The sequence below is a fragment of the Erinaceus europaeus genome, chromosome 6 (assembly GCF_950295315.1).
Source record: "Erinaceus europaeus chromosome 6, mEriEur2.1, whole genome shotgun sequence".
Taxonomy (NCBI): domain Eukaryota; kingdom Metazoa; phylum Chordata; class Mammalia; order Eulipotyphla; family Erinaceidae; genus Erinaceus; species Erinaceus europaeus.
Genome location: NC_080167.1, coordinates 56,537,796 through 56,561,660, shown reverse-complemented (window position 1 = coordinate 56,561,660; position 23,865 = coordinate 56,537,796). Strand labels below are relative to the sequence as shown.

At 38.0% G+C, this 23,865-nt stretch overlaps 1 protein-coding gene across 1 annotated transcript in view; it reads right to left on the bottom strand.

Moving 5' to 3' along the window:
- The window catches only part of MALRD1 (MAM and LDL receptor class A domain containing 1), a 580,642-nt gene that overhangs the window by 299,279 nt on the left and 257,498 nt on the right, over nucleotides 1–23,865 (bottom strand). The window contains exon 26 of the mRNA XM_060192257.1: nucleotides 23,432–23,723. Coding sequence (XP_060048240.1) covers nucleotides 23,432–23,723 — 292 coding nt within the window. The remainder of the gene's footprint in view (nucleotides 1–23,431; nucleotides 23,724–23,865) is intronic.

Sequence of the window (23,865 nt, the reverse complement as noted above, 5' to 3'; positions counted from 1 at the left end):
TTCAGCCACCAAGTTCTATGTTGCGATCAGACTTCCCTGGACAGAGAACCCCACCAATGTGCATTGGAGCTCCGCTTCCCCAGAGAATCTCCCCACTAGGGAAAGAGAGAGGCAGGATGGGAATATGGATCAACCTGTCAATACCCATATTCAGCAGGGAAGCAATTACAGAAGACAGACCTTCCACCTTCTGCATCCCACAAGGATCTTGGGTCCACACTCCCAAAGGGATAAAGAGTAGGAAAGCTATCAGTGGAGGGGTTGGTATACGGAGGTCTGGTGGTGGGAACTGTACGAAGCTGTACCCCTCTTATCCTATGGTTTTGTCAATGTTTCCTTTTTATAAATAAAAAATTTTTAAAAGAAGCTGGCCCTCACCTGTCTTTCTGGCATCATATTGCAAGTCTTTCCAACACCATCTACCTTTCACCATATCAAATATCTGTTCACTCCTCTACACACACACACACACACACACACACACACACACACACACACACACACACAGGAACCTTTATGTATCTGTGTCTTAATCATGTTCCAGTTTTAGCTGTATTTCTCTTCATCATTATTCAGATATAAATTTTCCAGATACCTTATTATTTAGGCACTAAAATAAAATAAAATAAAATAAAATAAAATAAAATGATGCTGTACCAAGAATACCACACAGTAGTTTGTGCAACAGACTTTCATCCTTGAGACTTGGCTGTCCTAGGTTCAATCCCCAGCACCACCATAAATCAGAGCTGTGCTGAGTCCCAGGAAGAAAGAAAGGAAGAAAGATATAGACTGGTAGCAAGAATAAAAATTAAAGATCCAAAATATCCTCAGCCAAATCCCTAGAACCTGTGCATAGGTCAGTCCCCATGGAATGAAGTCTGGTCTGATCTGGCAGATAATGATGAAGGGCAAGAACCCTGCGGCAGGTGTTATCCTGGATTGTCCAGGCAAACCTAAAATAATCACAGAGATCCTTAATCATGAAGGACATAAGCAGAAGAGGAATTAGACAGACTCAGATTATGACAGGCTTGACAAACACTAATTCAGAAGATCCAGCAATGGACTCACTAGCCAAGGAATGTGGGTGGCCTTGAGATGATGAAGCGAGTTCCAAAACCGTAGGAATGAATCCTGTTGGCTGACAACAGATGAGCCCCCTGGGAAGGAGCGTATCTTACCCCCTAGATAGCTGGGCTTCAGTTCTGAAACATGATTACAGAGCTGGGAGGCCGTGAACTGGTGTTCTTTTAAGCCACAAAATTAATACTATCTTGGAGTGGTAAACATAAAATTAATACAGTGGAGTACCACTGCTATAACTAGAAAAATCTTCATGTGAATTCCACTTTTTTATTATGTGATTTTGGTTAAAGCAAGTTTTCTTTGTTAGGTTTCATTTGTTAGATGATGAGACTCTTAAATGAAAGCTGCATCTAAAAGGTGCTCCACGACTCTTGTAATACCATGCATAGCAGATTACTATGACTGTTGTTTTAATTATTATCTTTCTTACTTTAGAATTCTCATAACACATATGTGTTGCAACATTATAGTGTATGGCATGATGGGATTACTTTAGTTATTCAGTCACAAGAATGTACTAAGTTCCTTACAGAAGGTCTTCAGGACTGTTTCATACATATATTATCTACTCAACATAGTAAGTATACTGAGCTGAATTGCCGTGGAATGCCCACCTAAGAGTTTGAACTTTATCATTTAGCACAGGGAAGCTATTTAGTGATTCTCTAAAGAGTGAAGTGGTCTTAGTATTTTTTCCTAGGAAGATAATTTTCCTTTTACTGCAAATGAACTGTAATTAGGAGTGACAGGAGGCAACAAGACTAGTTAGGTCTCAATTGTTTAGTTTCTTTCCATTTCCCATGATAGTAGAAACTGATGATGAGACTCTTCAATGAAAGCTGCATCTAAAAGGTGTCACAGTGCTCTTGTAATACCATCCATAGTACAGTACCATGATATTATATTACTATGGCTGTTATTTAGTTACTATCTTTCTTACTTTAGAATTCTCATAACACGCATGTGTCACAATTGTATAGTGTATAGTGTAAGAGAGGTAAAGGACTGTATTCAAGACGGTATTTTTAACTTTGAAGAGACAAGGGCTTAAAACTCATTTAAAATTTCTAGTCCTGTGTTCCCTTCATTATAGAACATTGTTGCTTGTTGCATGAAGTCTGATGCTTATCTTCATTCAGAACCTTAAAAAGCAGCATCACCTACCAGAGAGTACTCATTCTCCTAACCTCAATAGAATATTAACTAGAGATAATATTCCTACTCAAAGTCTAATTTTTAAGGAAACACTAGTTTCAAGGGCTAAAGTTGAACATAAAATTATGTAAAGTTATTTTTGTAAATGTATGTCCACAGTAATTTGAAGTTACATTGAGACTAATTATACTAAATAATATTAAAGGTCATAAAAAACAGTATAAGGGTAATTAGGCAAGTTTCCAAGTAGTATCTCACATAGCTGAGTACATGCACTGGAAGCTTGAAGACATGAGTTCAAGTCCCTACTTCCCACAAATGGAGGGGGAGGGTGGAGAGGTGTGCTTCACAACCAGTGAAGCCGTGCTGCAAGTGTCTTTCTTTCTCACTGTCTTTCTGCCCTTCTCTGTTTCTCACCCTCTATTAAAGAAACAAACAAACAAACAAAAGCCACCAGGAGTGGCAGAGTTATAGTGTATAGACTGAGCCCGAGCAATAATCTCTGTGTGTGTGTGTGTGTGTGTGTGCACGTGCGCACGTGCGTGTAGTGATGTTTATAAATATGGTCACCTAGTCTAATATAACTCTCTGAATTCAGGACACACTTCCAGTAGCCAACACTGGATTACCTCTCCCAGTGTATCTTCTTAAGACCAAAAAAAAAAAAAAAAAAAAAAAAACCATAGGAAGTTGTGGAGCTAGTAACAGTGGTAATACATAGGACTTTCAGAAAAGGCCAAGGTTCAATCCCGGACACCACCAGTAGCCAGAACTGAGTGCTGCTCTGGTAGAAAAAAAAAATACCATAGGAGTTTGTCCCAGACCTGAATGAAAATTCACCACTCATTATCCCAATCTTAAATCATCTAAATATCTCAAATAAAATATAGTGAACATTCACACAACTTTACCGTTATTCTTAGGAAAATTAAATGAGAATACAAATGACCTAAATTACATATTTCCACAAAAATTGAGACAAGATGCAAAATAAAAATATCTTACAAAAATGTAAAATTTGCTTTAAATACAGACATCATAAATTATAAATTCCTTTAAAATATGTATCTTCAACTAGGGGAAACTTTTATAGAACCAACATGGGAACATGTGGAATTTAACATCTGACCCTTGCCTTCTACAAACTTAAAATGTTCCCTATAAAATATGCATCCATACATAAAACAGAGAAAAGACTGGTTTGCTGATTACTGACACAACAGAATATTCCTTTTATACTAGTTATTGGGACTGGCTGCCTGCTACCACCTAGTGGACACTATAGGCTTTTGGTCTGAATGAAGCCTTCAATAAGCAAGCCCAAGTAACATACAGAAATTCCTGGCTGTGGGTTGTCAAAATAGTCAAAGGCTTCCTCTGTTACTGGGCTAGAAGAAGCAAGAACGCTTGAAAGAGGTGTCTTCTTACAGAAGGAAGACAGAACTATGGAGTCAGAGAGGACCTTCTCTTGAGTGTACCAGTGCTATCATAAGAGAACAATGAGGAATGGATCCAACTCTGAGTGATGTCAATCCAACACGACAGTATCTTGCCCTGTTACCTGAAAATTCTTTTCAGCACTTGTTGTTTCTTGTATATGGGACATAGGCCATTCCCACAGGCATTAGATAATATCCCACTGAGGTTCTGATTCACATTTCCCCAATAATTAGTGATGATGAACACTCTTTTTAAAAATGTTCCCATTGAAAAAGATACTACTCTTTAATAGAGGATACATAACTTAACAGAGTTAACATAACTTAGGAATAACCTAAACAAGTGGATTGGGAATCTACTATAATTACAGTTCACATAGGTATTAGAAATATTTGTTAAGTTGAACTGTAACCTGGTTCTAAGAATACTCATAATTGGAATGAGATTTGTTTGCATACAAATAGACTGGTCATGGAGCAATCAGAGTATATAATGTAGAAACATGTCAAAATGAAACCCAATATCAGTCAAACTATCACCAAATATTTTAAGTAATGTGATAAAAGCCCAGAAATCCACACAGAGAGAAGTATCCTTCATCTGTTCAACAAAGGCAGCAGGAGAAATCTTATATGGTTTTTTTTTTTAGAATTGCTTTCTGTGCAATTCCCAAGTAGGTTATGGCTATGATTTCAGTTATACTGTCCACATAAAGGATGTATTATTTAAAGAGAAGAGTAGAGGGGAAGGAGGAAAAAGAGAAAGAAGTAAGAGGAGGAGGAATGAGTTTATTTCTGAAAGCTCATTCTTAGCTCTTTATGGCTGAAATAAGGAATGCCAACAGCCACAAATAAGGATGACATGGTGCATAGCTATGCTTTCACCAATTGCCAATTTATTTCAGTAGCTTTTGCAGTTAAGCTTGTGGTGTCTGGTGTGTGTTATAGTACCTAACTCTTCAAACATATAGGCTTAATACTTGTTTTTTCCTGTTACGTGCTCATTAAACAGAAACATTTACCTCTTGTAAATGTGTTCATCATTAAAGGCTTCCTTCAAAAAGGTAATGAATGGTAGCATAATTCAATGAAGTATTAATACAGCCTATTGACTGACTGTAGTATATATGAGAAACCACTCTGTGGCTAGTTTGTAATAAATAACTGATATTCTCTCCCTGCTGCAATAAACCACAGAGGACCAAGTCTATTAATGTAATAATTTGTTTGGTGTTAAAGGTCTCTGTGCTGTACACATCCTTAACAAGGCAGCAAAGGAAAGCACCCTCAGAACAGTGGATTGGTAGTATAAAGAATAAAAGGATCCCTTTATTTTCAGGAGATGCCAGGATTAAGTATGAATGCTCCTCAAAAACTCAAAAACTGAATTACCATGATTCACCAATCTTGCTTTAGAATATTTTCAAAAACAGATTCAAACTCAGATAACCATGTACAAAAAAATGGGTATCTGTATTCCCATGTTCTCTTGTAGCATTATTTACAAAAACCAAGCATGAAACAATGTAAGCATCAATGGACTGAGGAATGGGTGAAGAAAAAATATACTTGTGGCTGGCAAAGAAGTCACCTGGAGAGCGCACAACCCAAGTTTGAGTCTGGCCCTTATCACATGGGAGGAAGCTCTGGTGTTTATCTCTCTGTCACTCTCTATCTGAAAAACAAACAAACATCAACAACAACAAAATTCCATCCTGGAGATAAAGTCCTGTTGATGACAAGATAAGGAAGAAAATAAAATGCATACATAAAGAAAAAACATATTAATAGTATCCAATCAGTAAATAGAAATCTTGCTATTTGCAACAGAGTTGACCTTTGAAGGCATACTGCTGAGTGAAACAGGCAGACAAAGTGTATGTTCTCATTTACATTTGGAAACTCAAAGCAAAATCAACAGCAAACCCCAGAATGTATAGACACACAAGTAATGGTTATTGGAGGCAGGGTGGGGGAGGATGTAACAGGGAAAAACAAACAAAACCACCACCTCCAACCTGTAGCCTTTGGTACTTTCTTTTTTCTAGGCAGAAAGTATCTGTATTTCTGTTGCTTACAAGTCAACAAATCGCTATCTAATTTCCTATAATCTTTCCAGAAATATAAATAACCGAGTCTCAAAAGATGCATTCTTGGAGCCGAGGCAGTGTGCACCCAGTTAAGTGCACATAGTAGTACTAAGCACAAGGAAGGACCTGCACAAGGATCTGGGTTCAAGGGCCCTGCTCTCCACCTTCAAGGGGGACACTTCACAAGTGGTGAAGCAGGTCTATAGGTAGCTATCTTTCTCTCTCCCTTTCTTTTTTTCCCTCCAGAGTTATCACTGTGGCTTGATGCCTGCACCACAAATTCACTGCTCTTGAGACCTTTTTTTTTTTTTTTTTTTTTTTGGACAGGACAAATAGAAATAGAGAGGGCAGGAAAAGACACAGAGGGAGAGAAGGGGATAGACACCTGCAGACCTGCTTCACCACTTGTGAAGCAACCGTTCCTGCGGGTGGGGAGCTGGGGGTTTGAACCAAGATCCTTGCATGGGTTCTTGCGTTTAGTACTATATGCTTATCCCAGTGCGCACCCTCCAGCCCCTTATCGCTCCCTCTCTATCTCCCCCTCCTCTCTCAATTTCTCTCTGTCCTTTCCAATAAAATGGAAATAATGCCGCCAGGAAGAGTGGATTCCTAGTTGCTGGCACTGAGCCCCAGTGACAACCCTGGAGGCAAAAAAGCAAAACAAACAAACAAATCCTGTATTCTTTTAATGAACCTACTAATGTCCCTGACTGATGCTAAGAAGGCATATAGTTCCCTTTTATATTTTATTCCCAACTACTGAATAATTTTCCAGAACACAATAAATTCTGAGAGAAGTTAGTCACTGCCTTCATAGAGTGAGGAATGGACTACGGAGACAAATTGTAGGAGAAACTGGATATAGACATGGAGACGAGCACAATAATCAGGATGCATAGTATCCAGTACATAATATAAGTTTTCTGGCTTAAGAAACAAAATAGTGAGGTGCTGGGCAGTAGTGCACTCAGTTGAGAGCACACATTATCACACTGCCATGTGCAAGGACTGGGGTTCAAGCCCCTGGCTCCCACTTGCAAGAGGGGGAATTTAAAAAAGCAATGAAGCAGCACTGCAGAAGTTTCTCTTTCCCTCTCTAGCTCCTACTCCCTTCTGAAAATCTCTCTGCTGTATCAAATAAAAGAAGAATAAAAAAAAAAAGGAAAAGGAAAAAAGGCCATTAGAAGAGGTGGACAATTTATATAGGCACCAAGCTTTAGCACTATCTCTGGTGGCAATAAAAAAGTCAAGATAAAAGAAACAATGTAGTTGTCATTATTATTTATTTTTTTAAAAACTTTTTTTAATATTTATTTTATTTATTTTTTCCCTTTTGTTGCCCTTGTTGTTTTATTGTTGTAGTTATTATTGTTGTTGTTGTTGTTGGATAGGACAGAGAGAAATGGAGAGAGGGAGGGGAAGACAGAGAGGAGGAGAGAAAGATAGACACCTGCAGACCTGCTTCACCGCCTGTGAAGCGACTCCCCTGCAGGTGGGGAGCCGGGGTTCGAACCGGGATCCTTATGCCAGTCTTTGTGCTTTGCGCCACCTGCGCTTAGCCCGCTGTACTACAGCCCGACTCCCGTTATTATTATTTCACTGAAGGGAAGGACAGGTAAAGCTCATGTGGGTGGATATCCCACTACTCACATGCTTAATCCTCTGAGGTGCTCCCTGATCTTCCATATACAGAGGATGTTTTATCTAGCTTCCCTTCTTGGTACTAAATGTCAGTGGTAATATTGGCCCTGGAAAACTGAAGTTATTATCTGTAACTAGATTCAAGAAATCCAGATTATATCATAATAGGCATGTACAGCTAAGTTTGAGGAGGGGTATGAAAACAAGAGTGACTACACCATCACCACTTGATGGAAAATTTACCTGTCTCAGTAAATTTTACCAACCACCCAGGTAGGTTACAATTTGATAGAAGATATGTTACTGAGTGTTACATGAATTAAAGAGAGACAAGTCAGGAGCAAAACCACAATGCCACTCCAAGTATATTCTACCAAAAACAGAACAAAAACTTTGCTGCTACTTCTATAAGTACAGTTGCCACACATGTGTGGTTTGTTTTGTATATATGTACAGGAATGGAATAGAAAGTGGTATGGCTGAACTGGAATTGGCGTATTCCACGAAAGTAAAAGGCTCTGAGGTGGGGGGTGGGGGAGAATACAGGTCCAAGAAGGATGACAGAGGACCTAGTGGGGGCTGTATTGTTATATGGAAAACTGAGAAATGTTATGCATGTACAAACTGTTGTATTTACTGTCAAATGTAAAACATTAATTCCCCAATAAAGAAATTAAAAAAAAAGAAAGTGGTACAGATTTTTCAAAATGACTGGACAATTTGGTAAACCGACTTATCTTTAACAGATGGCAGGCATAAACATAGTTCAAACAATGCTTGTGTATGGGCAATATGCCTAATGAAAGCATACCAAGCAGAAAGGACAGGGGGAAAAAAATGACTGAAGACCTGGAATGAAAGGCAAAAAAATAAGCTGAAAACAGTCAACACACTACACAAATGTTCACATGGGGATCTAATTACTAGACTCAGGAGACAGCCACATTTTATAGCTATTTTCACTTTTACAACAAACTGAACCTTTCCATGAGGCCATCTAGTAAATATTTTGCATCTACAAGGGCTGTGTAACATGATGTTTAAATAGCCAAACTCTCACAGCAGACATGCCAGATTTTAAAACTATCAAAAATGTTTATGGCAAGTGTAAACAAATTATAGACAAAAAAGAATTCATATTGTAATCCAAAAGTCACTAGAGAAATCCAGGCTTACAACAGAATGTTCTATGTTTTTAACCACTATGCTTAATATTATTCTAGAAAAATAGTAGGCTTAAGCCAATGTCTGTCACAGGAATGACAGTATGAATTTGATAGCATACAAATACCCTTAATAAATGTCCTAGTTTCTCTTCTTACTAAGTTTAAGAAACATGGAAATATTATTATGATTCAAAGTTAATGATTCCTTTACCAAAAAATAATGTGTATCAATACAAAAATGGTAACACAACTTGAAACATAAAAGTAAAGATAATAGGTACAAGAAACAGTTGAAGGCACTGAATATGAAGATACAAAAATGAATGGTGTGCTACAGGTAAAATATTAAGTGACTCATTCATAGATCTTAAAGACCTTAATACAAAGTCAAAGAGAAATACACACAAACATAATTATGTAGTCTTAAACATAATATAATGATGCAAAACTGCATCATGAACTTTCTGACAACCCAATATTAATATGATAAATAACATAAGAATTTAATGTCAAATATTACATTTAATATTATTTATTAATTAACTATGAAAATGCTATATATTTTTCATAGTTTAATAATTTAACTATTTAGTAAACAAAGCAATAATATATAATAATTACATGTAAATTCTGGCTAGTTGTATTTTGGGGATCCTTTACCAGGGATTATACTTAACAGTAGTTATTTCTGCAGATGGATAAAAAGCTCAATCTGGTAGAGTATAGGGCTTGCATGTCTAAGGGTCCCAGCTTGATCTTCATGTTACACAGTGATGCTCTTGCTTCCCTCACTTTCTTTTTCCCTTGTTTCAAAATCTATCTCATATGAGGACACACACACACACACACACACACACACACACACACACACACACACACACCTTTATGAAAAGGACTCATACCATATCAGGGCCAGGTTATGGCACACCTGTTTAAGCACACATAGCACCATGTACAAGGGAGGACACTTCAAGAGTGGTGAAGCAAGTCTGCAGGTGTCTGTCTCTCTGCCTCTCTGTCTCCTCTCCCATCTCAATTTCTCTCTATCTTTTCAAGTAAAATAGGGGAAGAAGAAGGAGAAGAAGAAGAGGAGGAGAAGGAGGAACAAGAAGAGGAAGAGAAGAAGAAGGGGGGGGGAGGAGAAAACAAAAGGGAGAAAATGGCTGCCAAGAGCTGTGGATTCATATTGCTGGCACCTAGTCCCAACAAAAACTGGTGGCGATTTTTTAAAAAAACAGTCACTTATAATTCCCATAAACTGATCCTATGGAAAGTGTGAAAAATCTTAGGTACACTGGTTTATGTAGAGAAGTCAAGGTCGAGTTGACAAGATTTCTTTCTTTTTTTTTTTTTTTTTTTTTGTATCATCCAACATAAAATTCAAGCTTATGTGAATTAGGGTAGTATTGAAATAGAATACAAAGACATGAAGTAATATGCATTTTCTTCACTAAGAGGAGTCCTTAATTTAGAAAAATCCTTTCTTAGGGTGGAGGAGATAGCATAGTGGTTATGTAAAGAGACTTTACTGGCTGAGGCTTTGAAATTCCAGGTTCAATCTCTGCACATCACTATAAACCAGAGCTGACCAGTACACTGGTAAGAAAAAAAAGAAAGAAGAAAGAAAGAAAGAAAGAAAGAAAGAAAGAAAGAAAGAAAGAAAGAAAGAAAAAGAAAGGGAGGGAGGGAGGGAGGAAGGAAGGAAGGAAGGAAGGAAGGAAGGAAGGAAGGAAGGAAGGAAAATTCTTTCTTGGGGTCGGGTGGTGGCGCACCTGGTTGAGTACACATATTGCAGTGTACAAGGACCCAGGTTCGAGCCCCCGGTCCCCACCTTCAGGGGGAAAGTTTTGTGAATGGTGTCTCTCTCCCTCTCTATCGCTCCTCCTCCTCTCAATTTCTGGCTGTATCTATCCAATAAGTAAATGAAAATAAAAAATTTAAAAAAAGAAAAATTCTTTAACAGTATTTAGTGGTAACTATGTCTATCAATATTTCTGTTAATTGTTTTCATTTTTTTTTTTTGCCACCAGGGTTATCACTGGGACTTGGTAGCATTATGAATTCACTGCTCCTGGCTGCCTTTTATCCCTAATTATTACTAGATATAACAGACAGAAACTGAGAAAGAACGGGGAGATAGAGGTAGAGAAAAATATCTACAGACCTGTTTTACCTGCAGGTGGGGAGCGGGGCTCAAACCTGGGTCTTTGCTCTTGATAATATGTGTACTTAACTGAGTGTTCAACTGTCCTAGACCCTAATTAGGATTTTTATTTATGCAATTTATACTACTCTAAAGTTTTAGATAATTAATTCTAGTCCAAGGCATATTTTAATACATTTTTGTATCAAAGAAGGTTTCTGATTATGTTATAGTTGGCTACCATTTTCAACCATTGGGAATCTTCTTAAAATACATTTTTTTCATTGCTCAAATGCAAGGACCAGCATAAGGATCCCGGTTCGAGCCCCCAGCTCCCCACCTGCCGGGGATCACCTCACAAGCGGTGAAGCAGGTCTGCAGGCGTCTTATCTTTCTTTTCCCCTCTCTGTCATCCCCTCCTCTCTGGATTTCTCTCTGTCCTAGCCAACAACAACAGTAATAACAACAACAATAATAACAACAACAATGATAAACAACAAAGGCAACGAAAGGGAAAAAATAGCCACCAGGAGTAGTGGATTCATAGAGCAGGCACCAAGCCCCAGCAATAACCCTGGAAGCAAAAAAAAAAAAAAAAAAAAAGTTTAAGATACTATTCAAAAGTACTACTGAGTCAATGCTCAGAGGTTTACTTGTAGAAATATTACCACTGATTTTCAGTTGAAAATGATGATATAAGATATACATTAAGTTAAAACTGGAATGCTGAATTGAACTATTCTGTTATAAAATGAACTTAATCCTTTAGATTCCTGATTATTAAACCATTTGCCTGCTTTATATCTTAGCTCCTTTCAGCCACCAAGCTGTGGAAGCTACCATGATTCTGTCTTAATATCCGAGGACAGCCAACCTCACCAATGTGTCCCAGAATCTCACCTCCACAGAGCGCTATCCCACTAGAAAAAAACAAACAAACAAAAAAAAAACAGAATCAGGCTGGGGATATGGATTGGCCTGCCAATGTCCATGTTCACCAGAGAAGCAATTACAGAAGCCAGACCTTCCACCTTCTGCACCCCATAACGAATTTTGGTTCATACTCCCAAAGGGATAAAGAATAGGGCAGCTTTCTCCCCAGAGCCCTGCCCCACTTGGAAAAGAGAGAGGCAGACTGGGAGTATGGATCAACCTGTTAACCCCATGTTCAGCGGGGAAGCAATTACAGAAGCCAGACCTTCCACCTTCTGCATCCCACAATGACCTTGGGTCCATACTCCCAGAGGGTTAAAGAATAGGAAAGCTATCAGAGGAGGGGGTGGAATAAGGAGTTCAGGTGGTGGGAATTGTGTGGAGTTGTACCCCTCTTATCCTATGGTTTTGTCAATGTTTCCTTTTTATGAATAAATTTTTAAAAAATAGGGAAGTTTTCAATGGAGGGAATGGGACACAGACCCCTGGTGGTGGGAATTTTATGGAATTATACCCGTTATCTATCTTGTCAATCATTATTAAACCAATAATAAGTATATATATATATATATATTATCTGTGTCTCAAGAAAATAGATTTCAGTGCCATCTCTATATTGTATCAGTTTAAATATTTAAAATAAATATTGAAAACACTAAGAAGAGCAAATGCTAGGGGTCGGTCAGTGGTGAGCCCAGGTGAGTGCACACATCACCATGCACAAGGACCTGGGTTAGAACTCCCACTCCTCACACGCAGGGGTGGGGGTGCTTCACAAGTGGTAAAGCAGTTCTGCAGGTGTTTGTCTTTCTCTCTGCCTATTTCTCCCTCCCCTCTCAATTTCTCTCCATCCTATATAATAAGAAAAGAAAAGAAAAGAGAAGGGAAGGGAGGGAAAGGGAAAGAGAGGGGGGTGGAGGGAAGGGGAGAAAAGAGAAAAGTGGCTGCCTGGAAGGATTGATTTCTAGTGCTGGAACCAAGGCCCCGAGTGATCAACATGGTGGAAAAATCAACAACAACAACAAAATGAAAGTACAACAACAACAAAATAATAAACAACACTGAGTTTCTATATTATGGAGTTCAAATCACTGGAAACATCTAGAAAATAGCTAATTCATGCACATCCTTAAGTGAACATTCTTTGGAAAGGCACTAAAGATGTCAAAATGAAAGTCCCTTCACAAATAGCTGCTCAAACAATTTCCCAGCACAACAAATAATTTACAATAAGTGAACAATAAAGAACAGCATTTCATTTGCTTTAACTGTTTCTGCACTATGCATGCAAGGGGGAAAGATCAAGTGATAGTCACATATTGTTTTGAAATGATTAATGTGTGTTACTGTATATTCAATGGTAATCTCGCCAACAGAAAATTCCAATTCTTCAATATCCATGCTGACCTAAATTTTCACAATAATGTTTCACTCATAGTAACAGAACACTGGAAAATGGCCGCAGATTTTTGGTTAACTGACTTTTATAATTTTCATGAAAACCTTGTAAAATATGTCTAAGTTCTACATCTAAGGGCAATTCAGAGAGAGGATTAGTGCATATGAGAATGTAAGAAACTTGACAATGAAAAGGCAATTCCTTAGACATGCTTATAGAAATATTTGTTTTGTCGGCCATTCTGTATTTGCTTTTTAAATATATTTTAAATATTTGCTAAAATGTCTAGTAGAAAAATAGTAGAAACTAGTAGAAAAATGAAATCAAATTGTGCCTTTCTGTTCTTTCTACTTAAATATACATCATATATTTTAGCAAGGGTATGTTTTTAAACATAAATGTAAAGGTCAAATTTTCTATGAAGTTTAATTTTGAAAGTCCATTTGAGAAAAGTCATTTGGCCAGGGGACTTGAATTAGAAAGAATGTTCGTTTTTCACTATCAATTATCCTATAGCAGATTATTTATGAGGACTATAATGATAATTAAATATATATGATCTAAGTGGGTAATCCAAGTCTTGAGAAAGTTGATAAATATTAAAAATTTGACCATCTGTGCTATTCATATTATACACACTCACGTATCCACAAAAAACCTCCATTAAACTGTCATTATTAATAAATTAATACAGATGTGGAGTTTGGAAAGTTGAACAGTACTTTATGTAGCTATTTATCACTCCATCCTAACTTTAATGATAGGCTTCATATAAAATCATTTTTGACCGTTACATGTTTTACCTAGTAGTTCCGTGTGTGTCTGAATGATGTATGTATCATTTAGCTACATACAGCTAGTTCTCACAGATAAAGCTTCAGCACTTCATGCCTCCTGATTCAATCTGGCCTGATTATCTTGTGAAGCTCCTGTAGATCTACATCTGTGGGAATTTTATTTCTGTTTCTCATTAATCACTTTAAGAAATGTTTACTGGAGTCAGCAAAATAGCTTGCTAGGACAGTGCTCTGTTTTATCATGTACACAGCTCAGGTTATTCCAATCCCCACAGCACTGGAGAAAGCTTCAGTACTGTGGTCACATTCATCCCCTCTGCCTCCCTCTCTGTCTCCCTCTCAGTCTCCCTCTTCTCTCTCTCCTTTGTCACTGTCACTCTCTACCTGAAAATGTCATCCTGAGAACCAAGCCAGTTTATCGGTTAAAAGAAATGCTATGTTTGAGTAGTCTGCATGAAGCTGCTGTATTTGTCAAAATTCACTGTCTTTCATACTGAAAACAATATATTTCACTATATATATATATATAACTTAATTTCTTGAAGAAATGAAAGAAGAGAAAATCCAACACAGAAGTTGCCATTTAGAGGAGAGAATTGATTGATCAGGGAAAGAGCAAAATTTAAAAACATATATGTTCCATTTTTCTCAGGATTCATAAAGTATTACATTTCTCAGATTCATAAAATTAAATGACACCACAAACACATATTATAAAAAGTAGTCACATTGATGGACCTAGAACTCTAATAAGTCCCTGTCTCCACCATCACTGGTCACTGCCATCAGGAAAATCAGAATAAGCCATTTTGTGGGCCTTTACAGGACCTTGCCCTCACTGTAGAACAATGGTAGAAACTGCCCCACTCTCTGATGGGAGAATAGGTCATGCTACCCTGCCACTTGAGGAAGAAGGGTCCTGAACTGAGTGCAGCCCAGAATGTTTCCAGCTATGACCATGGACTGTGAGCTCAGATTAAAAGGGATGGTATTTATGTACTTCCTTCTTATTTGGGAGCTACACTCTGCCCTGATCCAGCTTTCTAGGCCTTTTCTCAACTCTGATACTATCTTCCCAGATAATACTTTTAGCCCACCTGAATGCTAGATATCAGGCTCAGGCAAAAATTACTAAAGTCATGGACCACATGAAACATACCTGAGACAGAATTCCTAGCTTCGTCCTACATGAAGAACCCTAGTTTCATCTGCTTTATTCTTACCTTTGGGTTCATGATTATTAAACAATTTGTCCTGCTTTATATCTTACCTCCTTTCAGTCACCAAGTTGCAGATGCTAGCATGACACCATTCTGACTTCCCTGGGCAGATGAACTCACAAATGTGTCCCGGCACCTCACCTCTCCAGACCCCTACCCAACTAGGGACAGAGAGAAACAGGCTGGGAGTATGGATAGACTTGCCAATGTTCATCTTCAGTGGAGAAGCAATTACACAAGCCAGACCTTCCACTTTCTACACTCCACAAAGAATTTTGGTCCAAACTCCCAGAGGGATAAAGAATAGGGAACCTTCCAATGGAGAGGATGGAACATGGAACTCTGGTGGTGGGAACTGTATGTAATTGTAGCCCTGTTATCTTATAATCTGTTAATAATTATTAAATCACTAATAAAATTTAAAAAATAAAAATAGTAATGGAAAACATAAGGTGAAGCTTGGATTGGGTGGGATTTGCTTGGATTTGCTGCACCAAAGCAAAAGACTCTAGGGAAAGAGGGAAAGGGACAGGATGATGGGACATTGGGATTCCATTAGTCTCCTAGACAGCAGTGAAGAGCAGAGGAGAGATTGTGTCCATGTGCTAAAGACTATATTGTAAATCATTAACCCCCTAGTACAAAAGAATCAAATTTATGTTATATTAAATGTAAACTAGTTATACTTATTTATATAACTCAACTATGTTATATTATTTTTTTGCCTCCAGGGCTAACTATGGCTTAGTGCCAGTACTAAGAATTCACTGCCTCTGGGGCTAGGTGGTGGCGCACCTGGTTGAGCACATGTTAAGATGCATAAGGACCCAAGTTTGAGCCCCCTGATCCCCACCTGCAGGGGGAAAGCTTTGCGAGTAGTGAAGCAGTGTTGCAGGTGTCTTTATCTCTCTACCCCCCTCCCTTCCAGAAAAAATTAGATGCACCAGAGAGCTAGAAGGAAAGACCAAACACTGGAGGATGTGAGTGGGGTGGAACCCTGGAAGGACTTGAGGGAAGAGGGCACAGAGACCAGAAACTGCTATCAGAGTGCTCAAGCCCAGTAAGGGGGCTTGAATACAACAGCCAGGTCAGACTGTGTCCTGCCTGATTCTTGCCTTTATCTCATTCTGGAACAACTGGCTACGCCACCTCATAGTTGTTTTTTTAAATTTTTATTTATAAAAAGGAAACACTGGGGTCTCTACCCCCCTTCCTCAATATCTGGCTGTCTCTACCCAATAAATAAAGATAAAAAAATAATGATTCAATAATGTTTTTAAAAAGGAATCCACTGCTTCTAGAGGCTATTTTTCCCCCATTTTATTGGATTGTACAACCAGAAATTAAGAGAGGAGGAGGAGATAGAATGGGAGAGAACGACAGACACCTGCAGACCTGCTTCATTACTTGTGAAGCATCTCCCCCCAACCCCCTGCTGCAGGTAGGGAGCTGGGGGCTGGAATCTAGATACTTGAGCAGGCTAGTACTATGCTTACTCAACCGGGTGCTCCAACACCCAGCCCCTTATATTAAATAATTAACATTAAATAATTATTTAGTTAGTTTGATTAAAAATTACTCTAAGAGATCATTACTAAAGGAACTTCCCATAGATATATTTCAGGAACACAGAAACTCTCAGGAGGAAGATCAGTGATATAAATAGAAAGAAGTGAGCAAGCAGAGATGACCTGCAAACCTTAATGCATCTCTCTTATTATCTCCCTTATTAAAAAACTTTTCAGATAAAATATTCCAAATAGAGAGCATACTATTTTATGTTTCAATTTTTCATAGTGACTTAATAATGACTTACAAGGTTAACAGAGGCATCCATAGTTACATACCCCATCTCCTACCAAAGTACTGTGGCCCTGCCTCCCATCTCCCCCACAAAGCACCATAGAGAACATAGTATTTTAGAAAAAGTTTTACCTTAGCAATTTTGGTTATTTTTGACAAGATTTGTATTAATTCAATGTTGCTTTAGTCATTCATGCGCACTGAAAAACTATCATTTAAAATAATAGTACTCACATACCTTAATTCCCAACACTCTTCCCACATAATAGAAGAAACGGCTCATGTGGAAAATATTCTAAATTGATAAAAGAACATATTCTTGGAACAATGATAAAGTTAAAAGCTAGAGCATTTTAAACTGAATCTCTCCACAATTACATAAGTAGGGTACAGCCAATTGGCAATTCAAAGCACGCTGAACATTTCAACATGCTAAGTTCACAGAGACAAGAAATATATTTTGTTATTAGAAATCCTGTTTTTCTTCCAAGGGAAATGTAATATGTGGTGTTTCACTTGCAGTCAACCATTCAAAACAGCTTATCAAATGACTTTCCTTGGCGTTCACTCAACTGGAATGCACTTGAGGGGTTCAAATAGTAAAAATAATTTAACTTTAGCTTAATAACCAAGATAATGCAAAACATGCTATGTCTAATTTGCAGAAGATATAAGTATTTCAGCCAAGAATCAGCCTTATAGAAATGTTTACATAATACTTATGAGACTGTAAATACAGGTTCCTCGTATGTAAGCATGTATGAATGCAAACATGCTTGCTTCCAGGGTTTCACTGAGGTTTTGCACCTTAGCGGTTGCTGACTTTTTTTTTAATTTTTAAAAAATATTTATTTATCTCCCCACCTGCAGGGGAGTCGCTTCACAGGAGGTAAAGCAGGTCTGCAGGTGTCTATCTTTCTCTCCTCCTCTCTGTCTTCCCCTCCCTCTCTCCATTTCTCTCTGTCCTATCCAACAACGACAACAACAATAATAACTACAACAATGAAACAACAAGGGAAACAAAAGGAAATAAATAAAATAAATTTAAAAAATATATTTATTTATTCCCTTCTGTTGCCCTTGTTTTATTGTTGTAGTTACTGATGTCATCATTGTTGTTAGATAGGACAGAGAGAAATGGAGAGAGATGGGGAAGACAGAGAGGGGGAGAGAAAGATAGACACCTGCAGACCTGCTTCACCACATGTGAAGCGACTACCCTGCAGGGGGGGAGCCGGGGGCTAGAACCGGAATCCTTCTGCTGGTGCTTGAGCTTTGTGCCACCAGTGCTTAACCTGCTGCGCTACCGCCCAACTCCCTGATTGCTGATTTTTTTTTCCTAGGAAGAGCATGAGAAACAGAGAAGTACTGACACCGGAGCACCATAGCATAACTCCAACTCTAGTGAAGCTTCTTCGGTGTGTGGTGATCTCATATGATTGCCAAAGTATTTGAACCTGTGCTCTCCCACGTGGTAAAGTGTGTGCTCTACCAGGTGAATTATCTCCCAGTGCTCAGTGTTTGTTCTCTAAGAGTTCCTAGGATCCAAATTGCACATGTGAAGGAACATATTTAATATACATATGGATATGTATGGAGAGCTTTTAGAACATATTTAAGATACATGTGGATATATGTGGAGAGTTTTTAGAACTCTCCATATAGTTTCTAAATAGAAGTCAGATCATGTCACTGTTCTTTCTTTTTGATTGAGGAAATATTGTCTTAAAAAAATGTTTCACACCTCAAAAACATACATTAGCACACCTCACCCACCACCGAGCACTCATCTCCCTTGATCACAGAGAACTGGACCCCTTTCACTTTCCTAACCCCCTCCAATAACTTCCTATATACCTTTGCTATAGCCAAAGTAAAACAGTAAAAGATCATGCTAAGGAAAATGATCAGGAAACAGGAAAACACCAAATGAAGTGAGGTGTAAGTAACAAAGCAAGGAAATAGGGTTACAACCTTGTAGTAACTCCTTTCTCTCAGAGTAAAAAGCTAGTACTTAACACAAACCTCTCAAACCCACCTCTCCACTACATATCCGGTTTTCTCTCTACCTTCTTCCATCTGAGTTCTCTCCACTTAGATAGGCTTGATTGCATATGAGCATGTACAGTACTGGTGCACATGTCAGGCATGCCCTAGTTAGTGCATTCACCTTCCTGTGTTTGGATGCTCTTAGATATCTAATTCCCAAGTCTACGTCAAACCTTTGTTCAAACAACTTTTTTTTTAAAAAAAATATAAGTTTCTCATTGCCTGTGTTTAATTTATTTACAAGATGTGATCACACTTGAATCTGTTGGCATTAGAAGGAAGTTACTGGTATAGTACTACACAGTACTTGGTGACAGTTTAAATATTACTTATTACTTATTAAATGTTACCTGGAAAGAAATATGTAGAAAAGACAAAGTCTCAGAAGCCCAACTGGTATTTTCCAAAAGATAGTGTGAGAAGGCTAAGAATCCAAGGCTCATAGGGATAACTTAGCTTATCACCAGCGAAGTTTATAAATTTCAAACCTCAGAGAGTCAGGGTGTTGCTAGAATGGCTGCAAGTATAAAGAATATTAGTGCCTGGATTTGCACTTAGAATTTCCGGAGAGAAAGCTTGGCTGTCCTTCTCATATTAAAATTCATTAAAATTTATTTTTATCCATCATCATTAGCAATTAAGAAAATTGACATTGAAATGAGCACTTAAATATAACTTCTACAAATTCAATAATACTTTTGCTAATAAAACTGAACCATATTTGACTAATGAGAATTGCTGTTTCCAAATTCAGTTGCATCTTCCTAAACATCCAAGCATTGCCTGTTCTTGTCTTATCTATATTAAGCCATCCTTAATGGAGTTGCTAGTCTATGCACATGAATATAGATGAAAAGTCTATATGAACTAAAAGTATGTCCAAAAGTTTAATGAACATAATTATTACTTGTGCAACAGAATCCCATTTATTCTTAGTCTGTAAAAGTTCTAAGTTAAGCATTCTTCCACCAATGAGAAATTAAAAATCATCAAATGTTTCAAATACAGTCACACATATTATTCATGACACATCAAAATATTTCATCAGAGGTTTTTAATAATATTGAATGATTATAAAGTAATACAAAATACTTATGTCTTTGTGATCTCAGCAAGAAACATAATTCGACCAAATACATATGACAGAAATACACTCTTCACTCACCTTCTGCACCGCCAAAAGAATTCTGGTCCAATGGAAAAGCTATTACAGAAGCCAGAATTCCCACCTTCTATAGCCCTTAAATAATTTTGGTCCATACTCCCAGAGGGGAAAATGTTAGCAAAAGACAACTACAGGGCTTTGAACCCCAATTCCATCAGGCCCGGGAGAAAGAAGAGAAAAAAAAAAAAGGAAGGGCATTTGGATGTAGTAGTAGGTATAACTTAAAAATGGAAGAGAAGGCAGACCATAGATAAGTCTACTCATACCTGTGACCTTGGGAGCTCTACTGCAGTTTCCAATGGAGGGAATGGGGACTCAAAACTCTGGTGGTGGGAATGATATGGAACTATACACCTATAATATCATAATTTTAAATGTTAAATAAATATTAAATCACTAATAAAAAGAAACTGGAAGTGGAGATTAAATTACTATCCTCTTTATGACTTTAATATGGAGTTAAAAAAGTAACCTTGGGGTCAGGCAGTGGTGTACCTGGTTGAGCACACACACTACAGTGTGCAAGGACCCAGGTTCAAGTCCATGATCCCCATCTGCAGGTGGAAAGCTTCGTAAGTGGTGAAGCAGGATGCAGTGTCTCTCTGCCCACAATTTACAATGTGCAAGGACCTGGGATTGTGCTCCCACCTGAAGGGGGAAAGCTTTGTACATGGTGAAGCAATGTTGCAGGTGTCTCTCTGTCTCTTTTCTTCTTTATTACCACCTTCCCCCTCAATTTCTGGCTTTATCTATCCAATAAATAAATAAGATTCAAAAATTAATTAAAACAATGTTGTTAAATAGGAATAAAATGTTATCCATCTAAAAATACATTCTTAGTAAAATGTGAATAGTAAAACCTAACTCTCAAATATTTATTATCACCTAAGGATTCTGAGAACGATGTCCAAAATACAACATAACATAAAGTGAGATGGGTTTCGACTAATAGATGCTTACCATATGCCGTACATTAGACTAGGCAAGCTAAATGGACTATTTTTTTCAATTTCTTTGACTCTAAGAAACCGATATATATTATAGATTCTGGAGTTTATATGTGAGGAAAGTAAGTGTCAGAGAAGAGTGTAACCCCAGCTAATAAGAATGCAGTATGCAGTAAGTATCATCTAATCCTCTAGAACAAGGGACCTAAGCAACTATATTTGGCCTTTGAGAGCCCTTTTATCCTGTCTAAACAAAAGCATAAGAGAAGCCAGAAATAAGTAGTATAAAGAAGGGCTCCTAATTTATGACAAAGAAGCTAGAAGCATATAATAAAGTCTCCTTAATAAATTGTGCTGAAGGTACTTCCCGCTTCCTCTATAAAACCCAAATTTTGCCCAGTCCTGGAACCTCTAGGGTGGGGCTCACTTTCCAGCATGCGTCTCTCAATTCATACCAACTGATACTGCATCTGCTGATCCCAACCTATTCAATGCAATGAGTACCACCTCGGCATGCTTCACTTCAGAATGTGTCCAGAGACATCAGGCATGAAATGTCAACTTTTCAGCATCATTACTCAGGTAAGACCTTTCCTTTGTCATAGGACTCCTTAATTCCATTTCAGGTGGTCCACTTCCCAACAAAGCCTCAAAACCTAAATATAGACCAGGTCCCATGAGCTAGAGCAGATGTACATATGTATCCATAAATTAGGGCAAAATATATGCCTTAAAGCAAGAGTGCACAATAGTTTGCAGTGAGTCAATAAATGAAGCAAGTAAGTAAAAAGACCTAAAAGGACACCTTAAAGTACCTAATGAAATAGTTACTACTTAGACCTAGATACCCTCCTCACCTACTTCTATTACACTTCCCTCAGTCATTTCAAAGCTGACCTTATCAAAGTAGGGACTACAAAAGATGAATAAGGGCAAGAGACTGGCATACTTTAATGATGACTCTTCAGTCACTATCAGGCCCACTTTCTGCACCCCATAATAACCCTGGGTCCATACTCCCATAGGGTTAAAGAATAGGAAAACTATCGGGGAGGGGATGAGATACAGAGGTATGGTGGCAGGAATTGTACCCCTCTTATCCCATGGTCTTGTCAGTGTTTCCATTTTATAAATATATAGATTAATTAATTAAAAATAAAAATAAACTGTACTGAGAAAACTGAGCAACTAATTGCAGGAAGAAGAGAGAAGCTGGACCACCACACACAGGAACTGGTTCAAACTGATTAAATGTAAGTCCTGTAACTACAAAATACATAGAAAAAATACACAATTAATATCTTTTCAACTCTGGTCTTACCAATATTCTTGTATATTTATCACTGATGACTGACCATGGAGACAAAAGTGCAAAAAAAAAAAAATGCGTCTACACAACGAAATAACCCATTGCCAAAAGGACAGGTTAAACTGGTAGAATGCACACATTATAAAGCAAGAGGATCCAACTTGAAGTTCTCAGTCTCCATCTGCAGAGAGGACTAGTAGTGGAACAGTGCTGCAGGTGTCTTTTTTTCTTTTTTTTTTTTTCTTTATTTTTTGCCTCCAGAGTTATTGCTGGGGCTCAAATCCACTGCTCCTGGAGGCTATCTCCCCTTTTGTTGCCATTGTTTTATTGTTGTTGTGGTTATTGTTGTTGTTGTTATTGATGTTGTTGTTGTTGGATAGGACAGAGAGAAATGGAGAGAGGAGGGGAAGACAGAGACGAGGAGAGAAAGACAGACACGTGCAGACCTACTTCACCACCCATGAAATGACCCTCCTGCAGATGGGGAGCTGAGGGTTTGAACCAGGATCCTTACGTCTTTGTGCTTTGTACCAGGTGCACTTAACCCACTGTGCTACTTACTGCCTGACCCCATGTCTTTCTTCTTTATAGCTTTCTGTCTCACCCCTTACTGTAAAAGGCCACAAGGAATGGTGGAATCTTGCAAGCACTCAGCCCAAAAAATAACACTAGTGGCAAAAAAGGAGCAATACTTTGATAAAAGAATTTTAATGATATAAGGAGAAACTGACTAATAAATAAGTCTGAACTGTAAACTGGGGAGATTTTAGAATAGGGTATCATAAGATAATCCTAATCTCATTTATAGGTGGACTTTAAGAACAAAGAACAGTAAGGGAAAACTAACCAAAGGACCCCAGGGAAAGAGGGAAAGGACAGGATGAAGGGTCACTGGGAGACTACTTTGTCTCCCAGACACCAACTAAGAGGAGATGAGTAAGGACTTGAAAGATAAATTTGAAAATTAAGAAAAAAAAAAACATCTTCTGAAAAATGAATTTTTAAGTATTCACCATTTCTTGCTTATTTCTTTCACTGTTTCCTGTCTTTCACTGTCATATTAAAAGACCAAATTAAAACAAGTACCTGCTGGAAGAGGTGGTGCTGTATCTTCCTCCACAGGATGGTGGGATAATAGACAGTTCTTTGTAAGCACAATGTCATCAAGTGCAATATCACCACGGTGGCCATTTCCAACTATACCCTCAAATTTGAGTCGGAAGTCCTCATCTCCAGACAGGGAGAGCTCTTTCTTCTGCCAGAAGTTGCCTTGTTCTCCAGTGAGATTAAGTAGAACCTTTGTCTGGTTTGACACTGATTCCTGGATTAAGGTGAGTGCCCCAATGCCATCCCCATACATGTGATAGTGAAAGATTATCTGCAAGCAAGAATATGGACATAAAATATAACTTAATTTTGCTTTATTTTCAATTATATTACATTGTCTTCTCTGTTAATAGACTGTCCATAATTAACAGACCTGTACAGTCTATCGCTCTGTACGTACCCTAGCCCTGGGT